The sequence below is a fragment of the Pan troglodytes genome, chromosome 10 (assembly GCF_028858775.2).
Source record: "Pan troglodytes isolate AG18354 chromosome 10, NHGRI_mPanTro3-v2.0_pri, whole genome shotgun sequence".
Taxonomy (NCBI): domain Eukaryota; kingdom Metazoa; phylum Chordata; class Mammalia; order Primates; family Hominidae; genus Pan; species Pan troglodytes.
Window position 1 is genome coordinate 88,166,380 of NC_072408.2, and position 20,965 is coordinate 88,187,344.

A 20,965-nucleotide genomic window follows, 5' to 3' on the forward strand; every position below is an offset into this window, starting at 1 on the left:
TGTGTCTTCAAAAATACAAGTTTTTAGAGGTCTTTAAAACTTCTCGTTGTTTCTGTTTACTTATTAAAAACACATCAAACTTAAAAAGAAAAAACACACAAAACACCAAAATTGTGAAAATTCCTTTCAGAGATAAAATAAGAATTTGGTCCTGTTTAAATTCCTATTATTGCTGATACATTTTATCGGTACTAGAAATACATAAAATACCCCATTCAAGATGAATTATGTCCTTGCTAAAGGAATATGCATTTTAATTAAAAAGTAGATATAATAAATCATAAGACTGGGAGCCCAAAGTAATCTTTATTGGTTAATTGCGTATAAACTCGCCAAAGCAAAACTTTTAGTTGTATCCATAACCATTAATCAATCATTCTGACTTTCTAAAAGACATAAATAAGCTTTGCCTATACACACACACACACAAACACACACACACACAAACACACACACACACACATTAGAAGGAGAAAAATAGTTTATCAACCAAAGAATGCATTCAGACATCCCATCTAAATAATATATACTGGGACCAATTTTCAACCAACACTACTGATTTGCATTCTATGTGAAAACTATAGTTTTAGCAATTGTTGTAAATACAAAGATCACACAGAAACAGTCTGCTATTTTTTATACTCCTTGGTGAAAAACTGTTTATCTTGGTTTCACTCCTTAATATGATATAAGAAAATTTAAAATATACTAAAGTTTTAGGATGAACTACAGGCAGAAATGGTTTTGAGAACATGAATAAACTCAGAAAGGGAGAAGAAATTAAATTTAAAGAGAAAGACCTAGAAAAAAGAAGAAAAAAAGGTGACAGTAAAGTAGAAAAATGTATATTGGTGAAATAAAATGTCTGAGGGGTTATTAAGAATATCATTCAAAATATAGGAGGAGGAACCCATGTTTAAGCTAAGAAGAAATATTTTTACTTTAGTGAGTAGTCAAAAGGTTAATGAACAGAAAAAGACTATGATGATCCATAATAAGGAAATATCAGAAACAAATTGAAACAGAAAAAAAAAAAAACAGATATAAAGATAGACCCTAAAGGTCTTGAGAACAGAGTACAAGAAAAAGTACAAGGCTGTTGAAACCACAAAACTTGGGAAAAGGAATGAAAGGGTGATCCTCAAATGTTTAAAAAAAAATGACAGGCAAAAGGAATGTGTTCAGGATAAAATCTCAGTACTTAAGGAGCTTTCATAATGAATAAAATATGGTCATAATATAAAAAGTATATATTTAAAATATGTTGTTGACATAGCACCAGTCAGAAAAGAAAGTGATAAAAAGGAGAGTGAATTAGAGCATTTGAAGACTTTTTGGAAGAATTCCAATTTTCTGAAAAATGAAATCAAAGAGGTTCAGAGACAGTAAAGGGAGGAGAAAGCTGAGGGGAGCTATTTGTTGTGCCCAAGGTAATATTGTGCCCAAGATATATATATATCAACTTAACAGACTAGACAAGATAAGAGGAAAAAATATAAAGCACCTAATTCCAGTTATCTTTATATATTCTAAATCAATAATTCTTGGGAATATTTAATATAGTGTTTTTTATGTCAAATATTATATTTTAAATTGTTTTTATTCTCAGTCTATCAAAGGTTAATGTGGGGCAGTGATTTTCTGAATTGTAAATTGTGTTACTTGGGGGAAATTGCAGATTTTCTTGTGTTTTAGTCAAGATAATATTGATAATTATTTTAAGCTACAATTTTACAAAAGTTATTTTTCTTATTCAGTAACTCATCTAACCCCCCAAAACAGTGCAATGGAAAAAGATAACTCTTTTTGAAAGTCCTTTATGTTCTTTAGATGAAAGGCCTAATTATGCATATCTTAGTCTAGGTTATAGTCATTTAAGATCTGTGTTTGCAAGAAAAAATGAAATAATATGAACATGTTTAAATATTTTTTCAAATTAAATGATAAATTAATCTTTATCTTAGAAATCACATATTCCTGAAATTGCCAGAGTGGTTTACTGGTATGGTTTGTGACTACAGAACGATCCAAATTATAATCCCATCTTAATCAGTTTTATCCAACTAGTTACTCCAACACTCTGTAAACAAGCAACTATTTAAATGCTCTCTAATCCTGCTCTACGCCGTCAAAGGTTTGTCTTTCATTACCTGGTTAATTGTCCTATTTTAACCAACAGGAAGATCAGTCTACTGTTCATTTTTAATTATTTGCTTTTTTAGAAAATCAGATGTGTGTGTCTAATTCATTGCTGCATCAATTATTTTGGGTAAATCCTAATCCCGTAATTTTAAACTTAAAGTCCAGATACCTATCATACTCACTTATTGTAGTGGCCTTGAAAACTTAGCAAATATTAATGATTGTATAAAAATATAAATTGTGTGATTATTTTTGAAATCATATTAAATGTCAAACATGCTTTTAGTGACAAAATGTAGTTTTATATAACTTGTGACATATATATACACTTTGAAATGATGCCATTTCTGTTTGATTGTCAGAGGTCAGAATAGTTCTTTTTAACATTATAATGCTTGTAAAATTCTAAAATATTCAGATAGTTGCAGAATCTACCGGCCATATTATACAGAAAATTTTGAACACTCTTCAGCGTATTATTGATTTTAATTTTCAGATGAAATTACAACTATAAAGCCGCTTTCTGATTTTTAATTGTTTTAGACCTCAGAATTTTATAAGTCTAACTTCCCACTTCTAAGAAGTTTTATACTGTAGTTGGAGAGGAATCAAGAAGTTATGATATTCTCTATACTTCTAATAGCAATTGATGTGAAGCCTGTTAAATTGTTATGTCTCATATAACATTATCTTTTTTTGTTTATCTCCAGGATTATTATACAAATATTACCATGGAAAATTAACTATAACAATGACATGAAATTTTACTTGTTTTGTTAATGTTTAAATAGGCAGGGGGATCATCACATTTGTATAACAATTATTCCTGCTCGCATAAATATGTATGACAAGAAAAAAATTAACTTAATAACAGATCAATATAATGAAGATTAAATAAACTTAATTTTCATAAAGCCTATAGAAAATCTTAACACATTTCATTTTGATTACAAGTCCTTTCTACAAATATATCTAGGTTGACCAGTTGTTCTAGTGCAGTACCTTGGTTAGGGCTGCAATTCTCTGAGCCAGTTCAGCCTCTACTTCAGGCAAGGTTTCAGCCTTTCTCATGGTCTGCTGCAACTTTTGTTCAGCTAGCTCAAGACGTTCTTGTAACTGTCTGTTTTTCTCTTCCATCTGAAATGGGAATGGGAGCAGAGACACTTAAAGAGTCAGAGTTCGGATAGCAAACACCAGTCGCCAGGGGCTTTGCACTTCAGCCATGATTCTAGATTTAAATCAGCCACTACCACACCTAAATGTGCAAAGTGTTGATTGTTGTCTTGTTATCATATATTGCTTATCTGTTTCCTTCATACATTTCAGCACATTAAAACAATGAAGAAGCTCTTACCACTGGCAGCAAAAAGGAAAGAAATTACTCATGAGTATACATTTTAACAAAGGGAATATAGCTGAGTACTAAGACATCAGATATACCACCGTAGCAAAATATTGAAAATCATGGTATTTAGACTGGAGTTGGAGAGGTAATGTAGCATGATGATCCAGGCTCTAGAGATAAGGTTGACAAACATTTTCTGTAACAGGTCAGATAGTAAAAATGTTAGGCCTCCTGTATCATATGGCCTCAATCCCAAATACTCAACTGTGTTGTAGCACAAAAACAGTCATAGACAATGATTAAATGATTGGGCATGGCTGTGTTCCAATAAGACTTTATTAACAAGAGCAGGCAACCAACCAGCTTTGGCCCACGGTATAGTTTGCCTGTTTCTGCTCTAGAGCCCAATAAACTTAGTATTCCATTATTGGCTCTGGTGTTTAGTAGATGTATGATCTTGGGAAAGTCTAACTGTCTCTGAACTGTAGTGTCTTTACTACAATAACGCTACCTACTTCATAGGTGGTGGTTAGAATTAAGTGAGGTAATACATGAAAACTGTTTAGCACAGATTCTGGCTCATGCCTACATGAAAAGTAAATCAGAGTCATTATTTGTATTACTATTAAGATAAATAATTTATCTTTCTAGAAAGTAAATTTCACACTGAAAATCGTATTTGTTTTGCTAGAGAATTTCAAATTTTAGAGAATGATTACTCAAACATCTGTCAAGAAGTACCCTATTTTATTTACTCCGTTTTGTGAGAATGATGAGAACGCATGGACCAGAAGAAAACCAAGACAGAGATACTGAACCTGCCGTAGGATAGCTTCTTTATTTGCTAACTCATTTTCTAGTTTATCATTCATGTCATGTATGGAGGTAGATTCTCTCTGAGCACTGAGGTAACGCTTTTCAAGGGTTGTAATTCTTTCTTCCATATCTTCCTTTTGTGCCATGGCCTACAATTAAAATAATTAAAAAAAAGCAAATCAGATTCTCAGATTGTTTAATTATTGTCTTGTTAGTTAAATAAAAAAGAAACATAAAAACTACTGCATTCTTGAAGTAAATACTCATTCCTTTCTTTTCATTGAACGAATGTGAGATTGCAGGTGCATGTTCCCAACTTGGCTATCAGAATTATTTTTGAATCTTCGGTTAACCAAAAGCTTTCTGCTGTCTAAGAATGCAATGGAGTAGCTTTTGAAACTCTCTACTGTAGAACTGGCATTCTTGTAAGACAAGTGGCAGATAAATTAGTTCATTATGCAGTAAAATTAAGTACAATTATGAGTAGAGTTGCAAATCATAAAATTGTTAAAAAGGTGGCTACAGTTCTAAATTGTAAAGCAATCTTCAAATAGATAACAAATACCATCCGTATTCTTACCTTCACATTAAGAAAGAGGAACTCTGTGGTTAAAAGGGCAGGCCAAAAAAAAAAAATAGTACATTTGGATCTTATTTACAAGTTTACCAACTGACTTAGAAACTTAGCCATTTACCTAGTTATGTATGTTTCAATTACATAAGATTTTAAAGAAGTCCATGAACACATAAATATAGGAAAAAATCAAGTTCAAGTGGAGAAAATCATGGCATTGATAATATTTTAAACAGTAATTTTTAAATAATAGAATTTATAGATAGTAATATGGAGATAATTTTACCTTACTCACAGCTTACATGGAAATTTATTGGTAGTTAGATAACCTACTTTATTGACAAGATGTTGGGTGAAAATCAAGTGCAGAAGTGAGGCTCATTGGCCTGGAATTGTTTCCTGAGAATGTGGGAAGCTTCTTTGTATAAGGATCCTGGAATTGAGGAAATGGCTATAGTTTCCATATCTTATTATCCAGAATCATTTCATCACTTATTCTTAATCAGTGCCTTTGTCACTCTCCTACAGGGTCCAGACCCAGTCCTGTCACATATAATAATCAGATAAACAGACAGCCTTTCTTCCAATTTTCTTTCTTTTTTTTTTCAGATGATAACTCTAATGAAAAGATAGGTTGAATAAAAAGTAAAATAAGAAATAAAATAGGTAATGTCCTAATCTAATATAATAGCAAGACAAAAATTTTGTTTAAATAAAGAGAGAAAATACCAGAAGTAGTGGATAAAAGGGTTGAAATTAAGAATTTCAGGGAAATGGGATGAAAACTTGAAGTGAGATGCTGTGTGTGTTTATACATGTACCATATTTATACATGCCATTATTTGACTTTGAGAATTTTTGTATATATAAAAAATTAAAATTAATTAAAAAGTAATAGATCAGCCAGAGGCGATGGCTCACACCTGTAATCCCAGCATTTTGGGAGGCCAAGGTGGGCAGGATCTCTTGAGGTCAGGAGTTTGAGACCAGCCTGCCTGGCTAACATGGTGAAACCCCGTCTCTACTAAAAATACAAAAAACTTAGCTGGGCATCATGGCGCATGCCTGTAATCCCAGCTACTCAGAGAGGCTGAGGCCTGAGAATCGCTTGAACTTGGGAGGTGGAGGTTGCAGTGAGCTGAGATCGCACCACTGCACTCCAGCCTGGGCCACAGGACAAGACTCCATTTCAAGAAAAAAAAAAAAAAAAGGAATAGATCCACCATGAAACTCATCATGTTGTCCCTAGTCTCCTGCCCACCCACAAGTTAACTCTCTCTCTTGTATTTTTGTCTTTTATTCTCCTTACTTTTCCTCCACGCAGCTGCCCGAGAGATATTTCTAAATGATCATATTGCTTCTTGGTTTCAATACTTTTATTTCTTCCCCTCCATCTTCAGGGTAAAATCTGAGCTACAAAGCCTGGAATAAAAGTGGTTTCGTGACCTGATACTTCCTTGCTTCAGTGTACTGGGGCTAATAACATCCCCCCAAAATTCGTGTCCACTCTGAACTTGTGAATGTGACCTTATGTGCAAATAAGATTTTGTTCACATAATCAAGTTAAGATGAGGTCACACAGGATTAGGATAGGCCCTAAATCCAATGACTGGTGTTTTTATAAGGAGGGGATTTGGGGACACAGAGATATACCGGGAAGAAGGAGGAAGTCAGTCAGAGAATTGCGTTATACGGAGTTGTACTGCTACCAGCCAAGAATGCCAATGACTCCCAGTAACCATTAGAAGCTAGAAGGGGTGAAGAAGAAATCTCACTAGAGCCTTCAGAGAGAATATGGCCCTGCTGAAACATTGATTTCAGACTTAAAGCCTCCAAAACAGTGAGTGACTAAATTATGGTTGTTTTAAGCCACCCAGTTTGTGGCAATTTGTTATGGCAGCTTTCCAAAACTAATGCACTCTGACATCATGTCTACCTGGAATGTGTGCTGTCTTCTTTGTCTAGCTCAATCCTACTGACCATCAAGACCCAGTCAAAAGCTACTTGATTAATTATGTTGACATTAAAGTGCAAACATAAAAAATTAAATTTAATCTATGAATTCAGCAAAAAATAGCCAGACTAATTTTTAAGAAATATTATATACATACTCCTAGATTTTAGATATCCCAAATAATGCCTACTATTTAAAAAGCTTTTTATTTTCACTTTTGACTTTTTCTACTTTACATATTTTTTATCTCAATGATGGTAGAGTTTTTATCTTAGAGGATCTTTTCAGAGTGCTTAATATTGTATTCTGTCAGTTTCATTTGCAAACAGAACTCTGGAAAAATTTTGTGGTCTGAAGAGAGAAGTCTAAAGCTAACCTGTGTAAATAAACTTCTTACTAAATTTTAACAGCAATAAAGTCAATAAAAGATATACACACATTTCTCAAGAACGTGAGCACTGAAGTAGTACATACTTGCTCCAAATGCTAGTTTGGGACACTTATTAACTCTGCTATAAGGGATCAATATTGGTCACCTTTTCTGTGCTTCACCTTCTTCATATATTGTGTGGGTTGAGATTCTAATATGTAGCACATAGCATTGTTGTTAAGAATCAGGAAGTGCTTTGTATGGTGTCTCATGTAGAAAACACCCTCGATGAATAATAGCTGTTATTTATTATTAATTACTATTATGTACACAATTAGATGATCTCACTCTATGACACAGATTACATGCAGGAATTTTTGCATTTTGTAATTTTGGTACTGCATTTTTTGATTCAGTGATTCATGTGGGAGATTCAATTTTTAACTGCAGGCTGTGTTGCCAAAAATAAACTGGATTTACAAGTCAGAGAAATAGCTTTTCCCTCTGTCATTTGAAAAATTCTAAAAGAGGAAGCTTTTTCTAGTCCCTAAAACTTGCTACCTATAAAAAAATGAGAAAAAATAAAGATTCAATGATCTCTTGACCTGAAGTTCATGTATAAATTGGATTTTGTTCATATTTAATAAATATAACTCTCTGGTAATTTAGATCTATTAAAGTGAAAAATATAACTACATGTTTCAGATAACAGAAAAGGCAACACTGAGATGTATTTAATTCATTTAATCACATAGTGAAATTCTGAAGAACTGTTAATAGGAAGTTGGAAATACAGGATGGTTTTATTCACAAAACAAAATGTAATTAAAATACTCCACTGAAAATTTTAGCTACTGGCACAGCTATGTATTTGATATATCATTATCCATACACAATTAATAATCCTTTTGATTAAAAACTGGAGAGATAATCCACTTGTATGAGATTGTCTATTTTTCTAATTTGAGTGCTGTGTCTAGCTTTAATCCAATTCACGTATTCTTCCTAGATCAAAATCAATTTAAGGAGTTTTGTTTGAAGACAAAATGTAAAATGAAATTAAATTTTGGATAATTTCTTTTTTGACAAAGAAAAACTACAAAAGTATATTCTGAAGCCATCAGTGGAACATATTTATAAATTAGATTGGTGCAAAAGTAATTGCAGTTTTTGCTATTCAAAGTAATAGTTAATTTTAGATACCTTAGAATGTCCTCACATGCAAAGCAAATTATCTTTCTGTTTTTTATTATATGGTTGTTTTTTCTTATTTCCTAATTTTTATTCAATTATTACAACAAACATTTATTACCTGTACAATTTATAAATCATACTATGCTAGCAATGCTATAGGAGTATCAAGAAAAACGAGCTTATTTTTTTCTACTAAGAAACTTGCAATCCGTGGCTTATGCCTATAATTGCAGCCCACTGGGAGGATGAGGTGGGAGGATCCCTTGAACCAGGAATTTGAGACCAGCCTAAGCAACATAGTGGGACCCTTTCTCTACAAAAAACACAAAAATTTTCCAGACATCGTGACATGTGCCCTGTAGTCTTAGCTACTCCAAAGGCTGAGGTGAGAGGATTGCTTGAGCCTAGGAGTTCGAGGTTGCAGTGAGCTGCAAACACTACTGCACTTCAGCCTGGACAACAGAGCAAGACTCTTTCTCTAAAATAAATAAATAATATTTTAAAAGAATAATTAAGAAAAGGAAAAGAAACTTGCAATCCAGTTGACGCTGTGTGACCATAACCCGGAAAAATATTATTCAGGAAAATAAAAGCTTTAAGTGCTAAGTAATTTGTTTTTTAAGTACGTGATTTTCACATCTTCCTGCTTATTGAAAAAAAATAACCAAATATTGATTATTTAGAGGACAGTTATGTTGTAGCTGCATTTTATGATAGTTGCTATCACTGAATTATTTATTGTGCTGTGTTGATTTTGGAAGCAGTTCATAGTGGAAGAAGCACAGGTTTTGAAGCCATGCTGATCTTATTTCTCTTCTGTGCTGCCGAGGAGGGAACTGCATAGACCTTTGGCAAGTTACTTTACCTCACTGAGCTTTGTGGGTCTCATCTGAGAAAAATGGACATAATAATTAGCATTGCCCCTTTTGCCAGTTGTGAGGAATTTGAGACTTTCCATGTAATACACCCGTAATAGTTTTCACATGTGACTCATCCTTAAAAAATTCTTCATAAACCATGGGCCTGGGTGTTGAGACCTGAATATTTCAGAATTAGTTTATTTAGCTTTCACAGTGCTCTGTGTGTGTGTGTGTATACAAAAAAAAAAAAAAGTGATGCATCCAGTAATGCAGGCTGAGTGTAGGCCCTTTCACAGGTTTCATCAACGCCATCAGTTCCTACAGTCTTGCACCTGGCACTTTACACTTTTCCATTGCCAGCCTGGCTCTGGAAACATTTGTGTTTGCAACCTCCCTTCAAAGGTGGATGATGAGAGATATTCCTTTCTCAGGAAACTCTTCTAAAATATATACGTAGAAACGATGGGGCTGATAAGAGTAGTTGTATTTTAAAATAATTCCACATGAAAGGAGAACGTTTTGCCCGTTAGAATGGATTCTTAATAAAAGAACACCTGGTATCATAGAAGTGACATTTTCCATCTGACTGGGTGTTTTGTCACCTACATTCAGAGGCTATTAGTATCAAGGAGTTATTTTTAAATAGGCAGTTAGAAAATGGGGATTGGTTGTTGGGCCTTACCTGTAAGTGATGCTGGATTAGATAAGCATTAATAAAGCAATGAGTACTAAGATGAAAGGAAATCATCTAAATCTCCAGAGCCAAGAGAATGAAGATGGAGAGAATGAACAACAGACCAAGAAGTGAGCCCGGTGATTTGATAGCCAGAAATCCTAGTAATTCCTTAACAGTGATACAGAAGAGTGGTTAAACTGCCTTTACTTTATGAATTCTCTGAGTTTGAATTGTGGGGAGTAGTGAAGAGAAGAGATGCATCCATGAACTATTATATTAATTCACAAAAAGTTGTATCATTATCTGTGCTGCAGTGGAGCAGTCTACCACTTCATGGTTCATCTATCTCTTTTCTGTTTTGTTTTGTTTTGCTAGCAGGCATTGTCGTAGTACATATTCTGATATCATTCACACCTTCTGATATTTACCTATAAATATCTATTCTTTCAGCAAAGATTTTTTGAGTGCCTATTATACAATCAATAGCTGCGCAGGTTCTCTGAAGACAGCAGTGAACAAAACAAGAAAAAAATCCTAGCCCTTATAGATGTTTACGAATAGTTGGGGAGGGAGGCATATGATAACCAAGTATATCAGTAAAATATACATTGTGTCAGGTGATAGAAAGTCCTGTGGGATAAGCAAACAAAAGAAGAGGGAGAGTGTATATGTGTAAATAACAAGGTCAGGGCACATTTCACTGAGAAAACAACATTGAACAAAAGGCAGAGAGAAAAGAAAATGTAACAAAACAGGTCTGGCTTGCTTAAGAGGTCACTCCGGTTGAGCAGAGCATGTTAGGGTGAGACAGTAGATGATCTCCAAGAGGTCAGGAAGGTGGTAGTAGAGAGATTGTACATGGCTTGTAGACCACTGTGAGGGTTTTGATAATAGTGTAAGTAGAATAGGTAGTCATTGAAAAGTTTTAAGCAGAAAAGTGACATGAACTGACTTATAGGCAGGCTGCTCAAGCTGCTGTGTTGAGCATAGACTGAGGTGAGCTGAACGCATGAGCAGGAAGACCAGGGAACAGATGAGCATTGAAATAATCCAGTGAGAGAAAGTGATTGTGTAGAAAAAGCAAAAGCCATGAAGATTCTGAGAAGAGGTCCCATTATGAATATTTTAAAATTGTAAATAACAGGATTTACTGCTGAATCAAACCAAGTGTGAGAGGGGAGAGATCTTAAGGACAGCTTCAAGATTGTTGGCCTGAGCAACAATAATAATGGATAAGGAAGACTGCAGGAGGGTCTGGTTTGCTGAGAAAATATCAAGAAAAGAGTCTGAAATGCTAATTTTGAGATATCCCTTAGTGACTGAGAGAGAAACATCTGGAAATCAGGAAAGAAGGACAAGTTGGAGATATTAATTGGGAATCCTAAGATGATGGTGGCTTTTGGAGCCATGAGACTGCAGAAATTCACCAGGGAAATAAAGGTAGGTAGAGAAGGGAAGACACTCCAAGGTGGGGGAAGAGAAATAGAAGCAGTAAAGGAGCCTGCGAAGAGGTAAGCAAGTAAATACGGATGAAAACCAGAAGAGGATAATGTGCTATGAGCCCAGTGAAGAAGTCCTCTGGAAAATGGATCAGGTGCTTCAGAAGACTGAGAATTGAACCTTGGATTCAGTAACATGGAGGTCAGTAATGACTTTTATGAGAAGAGTTTTGGTGGAACAGTCAGGGAAAAAGTAAGATACAATTGGCTTACGAGAGAATGGGAAGAAAAGAATTGGACACATAGAATAGGGCCAACTTGATGAACAACTAGCTAGTTATATACAAAAGATACTTTTAAAAGATAAAAATACATTTAAAAGAATATGTAAAAATGGGAAAGGCAAAAAGTCAGAAAACACAATTTCCACAAATATAATTTTCTTTTTAGTTGTGACTGAAAAGGTGAAAAAGTGAAAAGACCTTAGCAGGTAAAATGATTTGACAGTGTTACAAATTAAACATCTCCTAGTATTTTTTTTTTAGTAACTTAAAGTACTCTCTTTACTTGATATTAGCCAAGAGACTGAGAAATGACTAAAGTACTCATTTTTTTAAGTAGAAAAAGGGATGTTATGTCTAACAGGAATTTAATACATAGACAAAGAAAGGTCATGTTATACATATGCATGTATATGTATATTAACAGAGCTACATTCCCCTTCATGACACAAAACCAAAATAAGCAATGGAACAATTTAAGGTATTTTTGTAGTATTCCTATATGCTAAGGGTATAGCAATTCATGATTCATACACATATCTAGAGTTATTTAAAATTAAAAGTTTACATTTAAAAAAATTTATTAACAGCTTCAGAATGTCTTTGTTATATCTGACCCTTGATAGCACAAATTTCTTTCCATATATATTTAAAATGCTCATGAAGTAAACTATGTTTGCCCTATTGAACAAGTTTCATAACTTATATAATGCATGCCAAAGTATGGTCTTTTGAGAAGTAAAAAGTATATGGTCATTACGGGAAATTATGGAAACAGTATCTCAGAAGCAGCATTCAGAAATCAAAGACTGAAAGTGGCATGAATCACTTACCTCCCTTATGTCCCTTTGATACTTGGTGTTCATTTCTTCTGTTTTAATGAGATCCTTTCTTGCTGTCTCTGCTTCCTGTTCCACCTCTCCCACTCGGGAAGAAAGGGCTGCTAAACGTTCTTTCATCTGGGCCATTTCATAGTTTTGCTTTTCAAGCAATTCTTGTAGTTCAACTATTTGACTAGTTTCATCGGTTGAGTCTATAGAACCATTGGACAAACGCTGCAGAAATAGAAAAAGAAATGGCACTTAAGAATTTTCATCTTTAATTTAAAATTTAAAATAAACTTAAAGAAATTAAACTGACACTGCTTTCACAGTGAGAAATAAGAAATTCTGAAAAGAACTAGTTTTGCCGAAAAACTAAGTTTCTAAGGAAACTGTTAATTGACATTAAAATATGAAGGTAGATCAGTAATTTTCAAACAGTTTAATAGATGTATTTGAAATATGCTATGCTATGCTCTCTCTCTATATAAAACATAGCATAAAACACTGATGTATCCTAAACATTTAAGTGTTACTACTATTTTATCAATTAGATATATAATTTATTATTAATTTATAATACTATGATATAACACCACACATTATTTTTAATTAATGGGTAAGGACCTATAAGGTGTACAATTGTAAAATTTTTCTTCAAGATCCCTTGTAAATTTTTAAGTTTTATTTTCAATCATGCCCAGAAGAATAACTTACCAAATATTTTTTATCAAAGATTATTCCTGCTGTGAATCTGACCTAGCTGGAACAAACATATAGTATAGAAAAGTTTTTATTTCTATATTGCTATTAACATAAAATCATGTGTGCACACAGCTCACAGGAAGGAGGCTGAAAGGGGTTAAATATTTTGAGAGCTCATTTTTCTTCTTTCCGAAAGGACTGCTTAGAAACCAGGGTTTTCTAAAAATATGTCTTCAGAAGTATGCCCTACAGCTAAAGTCCAAAATATATAAACAACTCAAACAACTCAATAGAAAGAAAATAAATCCCCAGATAAGAAACAGGGAAGAGACCTGAATAAACATTTCTCAAAAGAAGACATACAGATGACCAGCAGATACATGAAAAAATGCTCAATACCAACAACGCATCAGGAAAATGCAAATTAAAACCACGATGAGATATCACTTCATACCTGTTAGAATGGCTATTAGCAAAAAGCCAATAAGTGTTGGTAAAAGAATAAGAATGTGGTAAAATGGAACCCTTGTACACTACTAGTAAAAATGTAAATTAGTATAGCCACTACAGAAAAAGGTATGAGAGTTCCTCAAAAAATCAAAATTATCATATGATCCAGAAATCTCACTTCTGGGTATATAACCAAAGGAATTGAAATCAGTGTGTGGAAGAGATATCTGCACTCCTATGTTCAATGCAAAATTATTTACAATAGCCAAGAAACAGAATCAACCTAACTAAGTGTCTATCAACGGATGAATGGATAAAAGCGAGTGTGGCATACATACACAATGAAATCCTATTCAGTTTCTAAGAAGAAGGAAATTCTGTCATTTGTGACAACATGGATGAGCCTGGAGGACATTATTCTAAGTGAAATAAGCCAGGCACAGAAAGACAAATACTTCTTCACCTCGCTTATCTGTAGAATCTAAAAAGTCAAACTCATAGAAGTTGATAGAAGAATGGTGGTTGTCAGAGGCTGGAAAAAAAGGATAGCTGTGATGAGTTAATGGGAGATGTTAGTCAAAGAGTAAAATAATTCAATTATACAGTAAGAATAATGGTCTATTACACAGCATGATAGCTACAGTTAATAATAAATAATACATTGCTAGAAGAGTAGATTTTAAGTGCTCTCACCACAAAAATGATAAGTGAGTGAGTGATGGATATATTAAGTTGATTGAATCATTCCACATTGTATACATATAGCAAAACATTACATTGTAACTCACGAATATGTACATTTATTATTTGTCAATTAAAAATTAAAAGGCCTGGTGTTGTGGCTCACTCTTTTAATCCCAGTGCTTTGGGAGGCTGAGGCAGGAGACTGCTTGAGGCGATGAATTTGAGACCAGCCTGGGTGACACAGCAAGGCCTCATTTCTAGAAAAAAATTAAAAAAAAAAATAGGGTGTGGTGGCATGCACCTGTAGTGCTAGCTGCTCAAGAGGCTGAGGCAAAAGGATGGCTTGAGCCTAGGAGTTTGAGGCTGTAGTGAGCCATGATCATGCCACAGCAATCCAGCATGGGCAACAGAGCCTTACAACCTTTAAATAAATAAATAAATAAATAAATAAATAAATAAGAAAAGAAAAGAAAGTATGGGCTGTATACGGTGGCTGGCTATTGTAATCCCAGTATTTTGGGAAGCTGGGGTGGGAGGATCACTTGAGGCCAGGAGTTTGAGACCTGCCTGGGCAACATGGGGAGACTCCATCTCTAAAAAATAGGAAAATTAGCCAGGTGTTGTGGCACACACCCATAGTCCCAGCAACTAGAGAGGCAGAGGTGGGCGGGTTGCTTAAGCCCAGAAGGTCCAGGTTGTAGTGAGCCATGATTGCATTAGTGCACTCCAGCCTGGGTGAAAGAGTGGGGCTCTGACCAACATTAATAATGATAATAATAATAATAATGATAAATAAAAGTATGCTCCTCAGCCTAGCTACATTGGAGAAGTTTTGTAGTGAGGACGGTGCAGCAATTTGGGAGAAATAACTAAGAGAAAAAGAACATAAGCAGAAACAGAAAGTATGGAGAGAAAATACAGAAAGTACAGTCATTTCCGCTCATGTTTTCAGCACTTGTTTAAAAACATGAATTTGTTTCAACATAATAGATATATTATAAAACAATTTCAATGTAATGCAAATTTTTTAAATATGCAATTTTGTTCCTGAGAAGCACTGGCTAAATACAGAAAACCACACCTGGCTGAAACAAGCCACATAGGAACACATAAAATGCACACATGCCCATTCCTCAAATATCTAAAACTGACCTCAATGCCCCATGTATGTCATAAATTTGCCCATCGACACCTGTGTTACAACTTTCTGATTTCAGATACCTTTCCTTCTACCACTTCACAAGAAATGAAAGCCTTTAAGTCTTCTAACACTTCCACAAGCAAACTTCAGCTCTTTCTCGGGGGAAAAAAAAAAATACTTATCACTGGATTTGTGCTATTTCCAACTATTTAACAGGTGGAAAATTGTGCTACCATTTTTATTAGCTTTTTTACTTTTATTTTAATGTGACACTGATAAAGTTTTTAGTGTTGTGCCATAAACTTCATTACCCCCTTAAGCCCTGTGATTTTTATTGCACAATATTGCATAGCTCATGATATTTAGGAATGCAAATGACACATAGAGCAGAGTGGACTATAGGAGAATGAGAAGAATAGAAAGCATCATGAAAGCAGTGAGAAAGATAAAACACAGAGAAAGGAAATGCAGGCAAATGGCAAGAAGTACTGTAAGTCCAATAACCTAAACAATGTGAGAGTGTGGAGAAATAGCTGAGCAAATCAAAATTAAAAGAGCAGAGAACGATAGAGACAATTGCCTTTTTAAAGTTGACTAGAGGAATTTCTCAATGTGAAAAGGTAGAAGTTCTAATAAATCTTACGCTGGTCTAATTACTTGTAGACTGTATACAGGATTTAAAGATATTTAAAATTATGGCAAAATCCCTCTAAAATCAGTTATCATACCTCAGTTATCTCAAATTTGGAAATAACTGACTGGCAATTGGTTCCACCCGTCTTCCCTAATCCAGATCTTGGGTGCTGCCTAATGATTATAAACTGGCCTTTCTGAGTTCAGTGTACAGATAGTTGTGTACTGTAGAAGTTCACAATTCCCTCCCTCTAAGAGCAATTCCCAGAGAAATGTTCAGCTCTGATCCTTCAACCAGCAACATTTCCAGCAGAAAGGGGAATAGAGACTCTAAAGGGAGATGTGATTAATGAACTGCAGTACGCACTCCAACATTCCCACATATTCGTAACAGCACTTACTCCTTTTATTAAATAGAATTTGGCACCCAAAATACAGGAGTTCTATGTTCAGATATGGAATGATATCTTCAAAGAATTAGGTCTGTAGATTCAACTTGTATCTTTTTTTTTTTTAAGTTAAGAAAATCTTTTATTAAAAATTCTGATGATTTGCTTTTGCAGCCAAAGTTGTGGGAAGGAAAAAAGATTACAGACTTAAATTTTTAAAAATCAAAATGTTGCCATTTATGAGAACAATATTTCAGGAGGGAAGCCGGAGAATGCTCACTAATCAAGAGTTGGGGACCACTCAACCCTGTTTCTTAATATTACAGAATTACAGTCTGCCTTTAAACCCCAGTATTCTCAGGTCCAACCCTTCCTCTGACAATCAATATTGTTGCAGAAATTGCTTTATGGGAATAACTTCATGATTCAACTTGTATCTTAAGAGATAATTTAGTAACCAACAGAGATTTCTTGGAAATAACATTTACATACTATGAATAAAAGTACAATGCAATCATACTAAATAATTAAATTCAAACACACTTCTTAAAAATAGAAGAAACTATTGTATTTTTGGGGTAAACAAATATAACTTGATATGTTTGTACAATGAAAACAAATATATTACTGATCTCTCCAATAAAATGAATGAATCACAAAAACATTAAGCTGAGAAATAGAAGCTAGATACAAAAGAGTACATAATGTGTGATTCAATTTATTTGAAATTCTAGAAAAGATCATCCTAATCTATAATGGCAGGAAAACAGATTGGTTGTTGCCTGGGCTGGGAGTTGGAATGGGGGACGTGGGGTTGACTTCAAGGGGGCATGACAGCACTTCTAAGGTTTATGGGGATGTTCTTTATCTTGATTTGGGTGTTTACGGAGGCACATATATTTATCAAAATTGACAGAATTGTGCACTTAAATTGTATGTTACTTGTACGTTAATAAATTTGCTTAAAAACCTATAAAAACCTTGAAAAACAAATTTTTATTTTGAAAAATGTTTCATAGAATTGAAAAATCATATTTAAGATTCTAGAGCTCTGAAGAATTTTGGAGAAACTGAGACTCAGGTAATCACATAGAGGTGATCTGAATTAAAATGCAGAACTTTTATTCCCAGTTCAGTTAGTTTACCCTTTACCATATTGCCTCTAATCAGAACATATAAATCAACAGGATAAAATTATATATGATGCATGGTATAGGCATGTACCAAGCAGGTACCAAGCATCCACACACCATTATATATATATATCACTCACACACCCCCAGCCCCAGACAACCACTAACTACTTTCTGTCACACAGATTCACTGTTCTGGACTTTTCATAGAAGTGGAGCCGCTGAACATGTGTTCTTTCGTGACTAGTTTTATGCACTGAGCATGATGTTTTTGAATTTCATTCAATATTTTATATATATACATACATATATATATTCAGTGGAGTTTATATATATATACACATATATATTATATATATATAATATTGGTAAATATTTATTCAGTGCAAATGAACGATATTTATTTTCTAATTTGAAAAATGTTTGTTCTAATTCTGTGCACCTGCGCTCCATTAAAATCTTGTTAATGCACTTAACAAGAAAATTGCATACTTTTAAATGGGCTCAAGGTAAGAGAAATTTAACTAACTATAGATAGTAATCAGGCAACTAAAATAAAACACTTTTAAAATGTTAACTTTTTAAATTCCATTAAGCAGTAAATGTTCACTGCATAGTCTTTATGCTACTGTGTTGGGGTTACCCATGAGGAGATTTTAAAACTCTCAATTTTTATTCCGTAGTGTTTATGAAACTTGTATTTGCAGAAAATATATAATCTTTTATTTATTCTCATTACCTTAAATATATTGTATGGTGAGCTTACTGTGTGTCTTAATAATATCAGAATAAAAAGTCATATTAAAACTGTGATTTATATCTTAGAAAAAGATATTATTTTTGTTCCAAACCATTGTTAACTTGACTTACCTTTAAAATAAATTGTGGCACTTTAATTTAAATGACAAATGGCTGTATTAAAAGTCAATACTTATTTTAAGCAGCTTTACTGGGATATAATTTACATGCTATAAAATGCACCCTTTAAATATAAAAAGTTCAGTGGAGTTTAGTATACTTACAGAGTTGTGCAACTATCAACATTAGTTAATCTCACATTTTTTCACCCTTAGTGGAAATCTCATAATTATTAGCAATCACTGACACACCCCCAGCCCCAGACAACCACTACTTTCTGTCATACAGATTCGCAGTTCTGGACTTTTCACAGAAGTGGAGTTGCTGAACATGTGTTCTTTCGTGACTAGTTTTATGCGCTGAGCATGGTGTTTTCGAATTTCATTCAAGTACCGTAGCATGTTATCCACACCTCATTTCTACATTGATGAATAGTATTCCATCATGGGGATATATTACATGTTATTTATATATTCATCAGTTGAGGGACATTAACGTTGTGTCCACCTTTTGGCTACTATAAATAACTGCTGTGAACTTTTGTGTATAAGTCTTTATATGGACAAATGTTTTCAGTTCTCTTGGATCGATTCCTAGAGTAGAACTGCTGGACCATATGACAATTCTATCTTTAACATGTTGAGGAAATGTTTTCCAAAGTGGTTGCACCATTGTACATTCCTACCAGCAATGTATGAGAGTTCTAATTTTCCACATCTTCACCAAAACTTATTATTGTCTATCTTTTTATTTCAGCTATTCTAGTGGGTGCAAAGTGATGTTTCCTTATGGTTTGGATTTGCATTTCCTAATAACTGATGAAGTTGGACATCTTTTCATGTACTTATTGTTCATTTGTATATCTTATTTGGAGAAATGTCTATTTGAATTATTTGCCTTCATATTAATTGATTTACATGTATTTTTATTGTTGATTTACATGAATTCTTTACATATATTTTGATTCAAGTATTTTATGAAACATATGGCTTGAAAATAGCTTTTCTCTATTCTGTAGACTATCTTTTCACTTTCTTTCATGATGGTATTCTTTGAATTTCAAATGTTTTTAATTTTAAGAAGGTCCAGTTTATCATTTTTTTTTTTCTTTGTGGCTTGGGCTCATGGTGTCATTTCTAAAAAAATCAATCCCCAACAGAAGGTCATAAAGATTTTCAATTTTTTAAAGCAGTATAAGTATATATTTGAAATTATTAATGATCAAATACAATGAAGTCTCATATGTTAAATTTTAAAATATATATTTATATTTACTCATTCATCAATATTTATTAAGCACCTACTTTGGTGTCAAGTGGAAGATAATAAGTTTTAGAATGTTTTAAAAGGTGATAATACTTTTCTGACATCAAGGCAATTCTATCAAGCAAAGAAGTAATACACAAATAGGCAAGTATATGCATTGCAATAAAGTATTACCATAAAGTTTTATTTTGCTTCATATTTATGTGTGGGAGAAGAAAGCAGAGAATATCTTTGTGATATCCTTTGAGTTGGGTCTTCAAAGATGAGTTATTATATTTCAAGTAAAGGAAAGGAGGGGAGTACTTATTCTAGGAACAGAAAATAACATGAGCAAAGGGAGGGGGACATCCCTGAAGAATAATTGTAAGTCGTGCTGTATGCAGAGCAGGAAACATGTGCTATAAGAAAATGGTAAAATATGAGACTTGAAAGGGAAGGCCAGCATAGATTACGATGGCCTTTGTTTTTCCATACTGAATAGAATAAACTTTGGGTACCAGATAGAATGACAAGGAGCCATCAAAGGTGTTTGAACAGGGAAGTAACATGTAAAACTGTGCAAGTAAACTGTTACTCTCTCATCATAAACCCGGTAATTCAGATAAAGCCATTCCTATCTGTAATGGATAATTTTTGCTTGTTTGTTCAATATCCTCACAGCTAGGGTTGCCAGATGAAATATAGGATGTACAGTTAGATTTGAATTTTCAATAAACAATGAAAAACTTGAGTGTAATGATGTCACATGCAGTATTTGGGTCAAGCTTATACTAGGGGAATTGATAATGAAAAGAAAGCATTGAGCTAAACCCTGCAATACAAGCATAAATCATGCAGTTATCTGGCAGAGGAAACAGAAAGATCAAAGACAAAGCGACACAAGTGGGTTTAGGATTTTCAAGGAGACCATTGTAGCTAGAACGGACTGGACTAAATAAAGCAAGAGGGTGGGAGTGGATATAGATGGAAATACGATGTGTGTTCTTGAGATCATTTTAAGACTGGCTTTTGCTCAAGGTGATATGAAAACTACAGGAAGGTGTTGAGCAGAGGAGTGACAATGATTTCACTTACATTTTCAATGGATTCCTCAGTCCTCTTATAAAAGACAGGACAAAAAAAAAGGAATTTAAGAAAATGAATTAAGAGGTGAAAGATTAACGTTGGCTTAGACCAGGGTAATGGGACTAAAGGTTATAAAAGGGGTCATATTCTTTGAATGGATTGAATATGA

General features: G+C 33.8%; 1 protein-coding gene across 50 annotated transcripts in view; it reads right to left on the reverse strand.

Moving 5' to 3' along the window:
• Positions 1 to 20,965, reverse strand: part of PPFIA2 (PTPRF interacting protein alpha 2) — a 505,598-nt gene that overhangs the window by 112,829 nt on the left and 371,804 nt on the right. For all 50 annotated transcript variants that reach the window (XR_010148373.1, XM_063786935.1, XM_054664543.2 and 47 more), the window contains 3 exons: positions 12,485 to 12,706; positions 4,306 to 4,452; positions 3,145 to 3,279 (listed from right to left, as the gene is read on the reverse strand). Coding sequence is in view for 49 of the 50 variants with exons in the window: in XM_063786935.1 (XP_063643005.1) it covers positions 3,145 to 3,279; positions 4,306 to 4,452; positions 12,485 to 12,706 (504 nt within the window). In the remaining variant the exon portion in view is untranslated. The remainder of the gene's footprint in view (positions 1 to 3,144; positions 3,280 to 4,305; positions 4,453 to 12,484; positions 12,707 to 20,965) is intronic.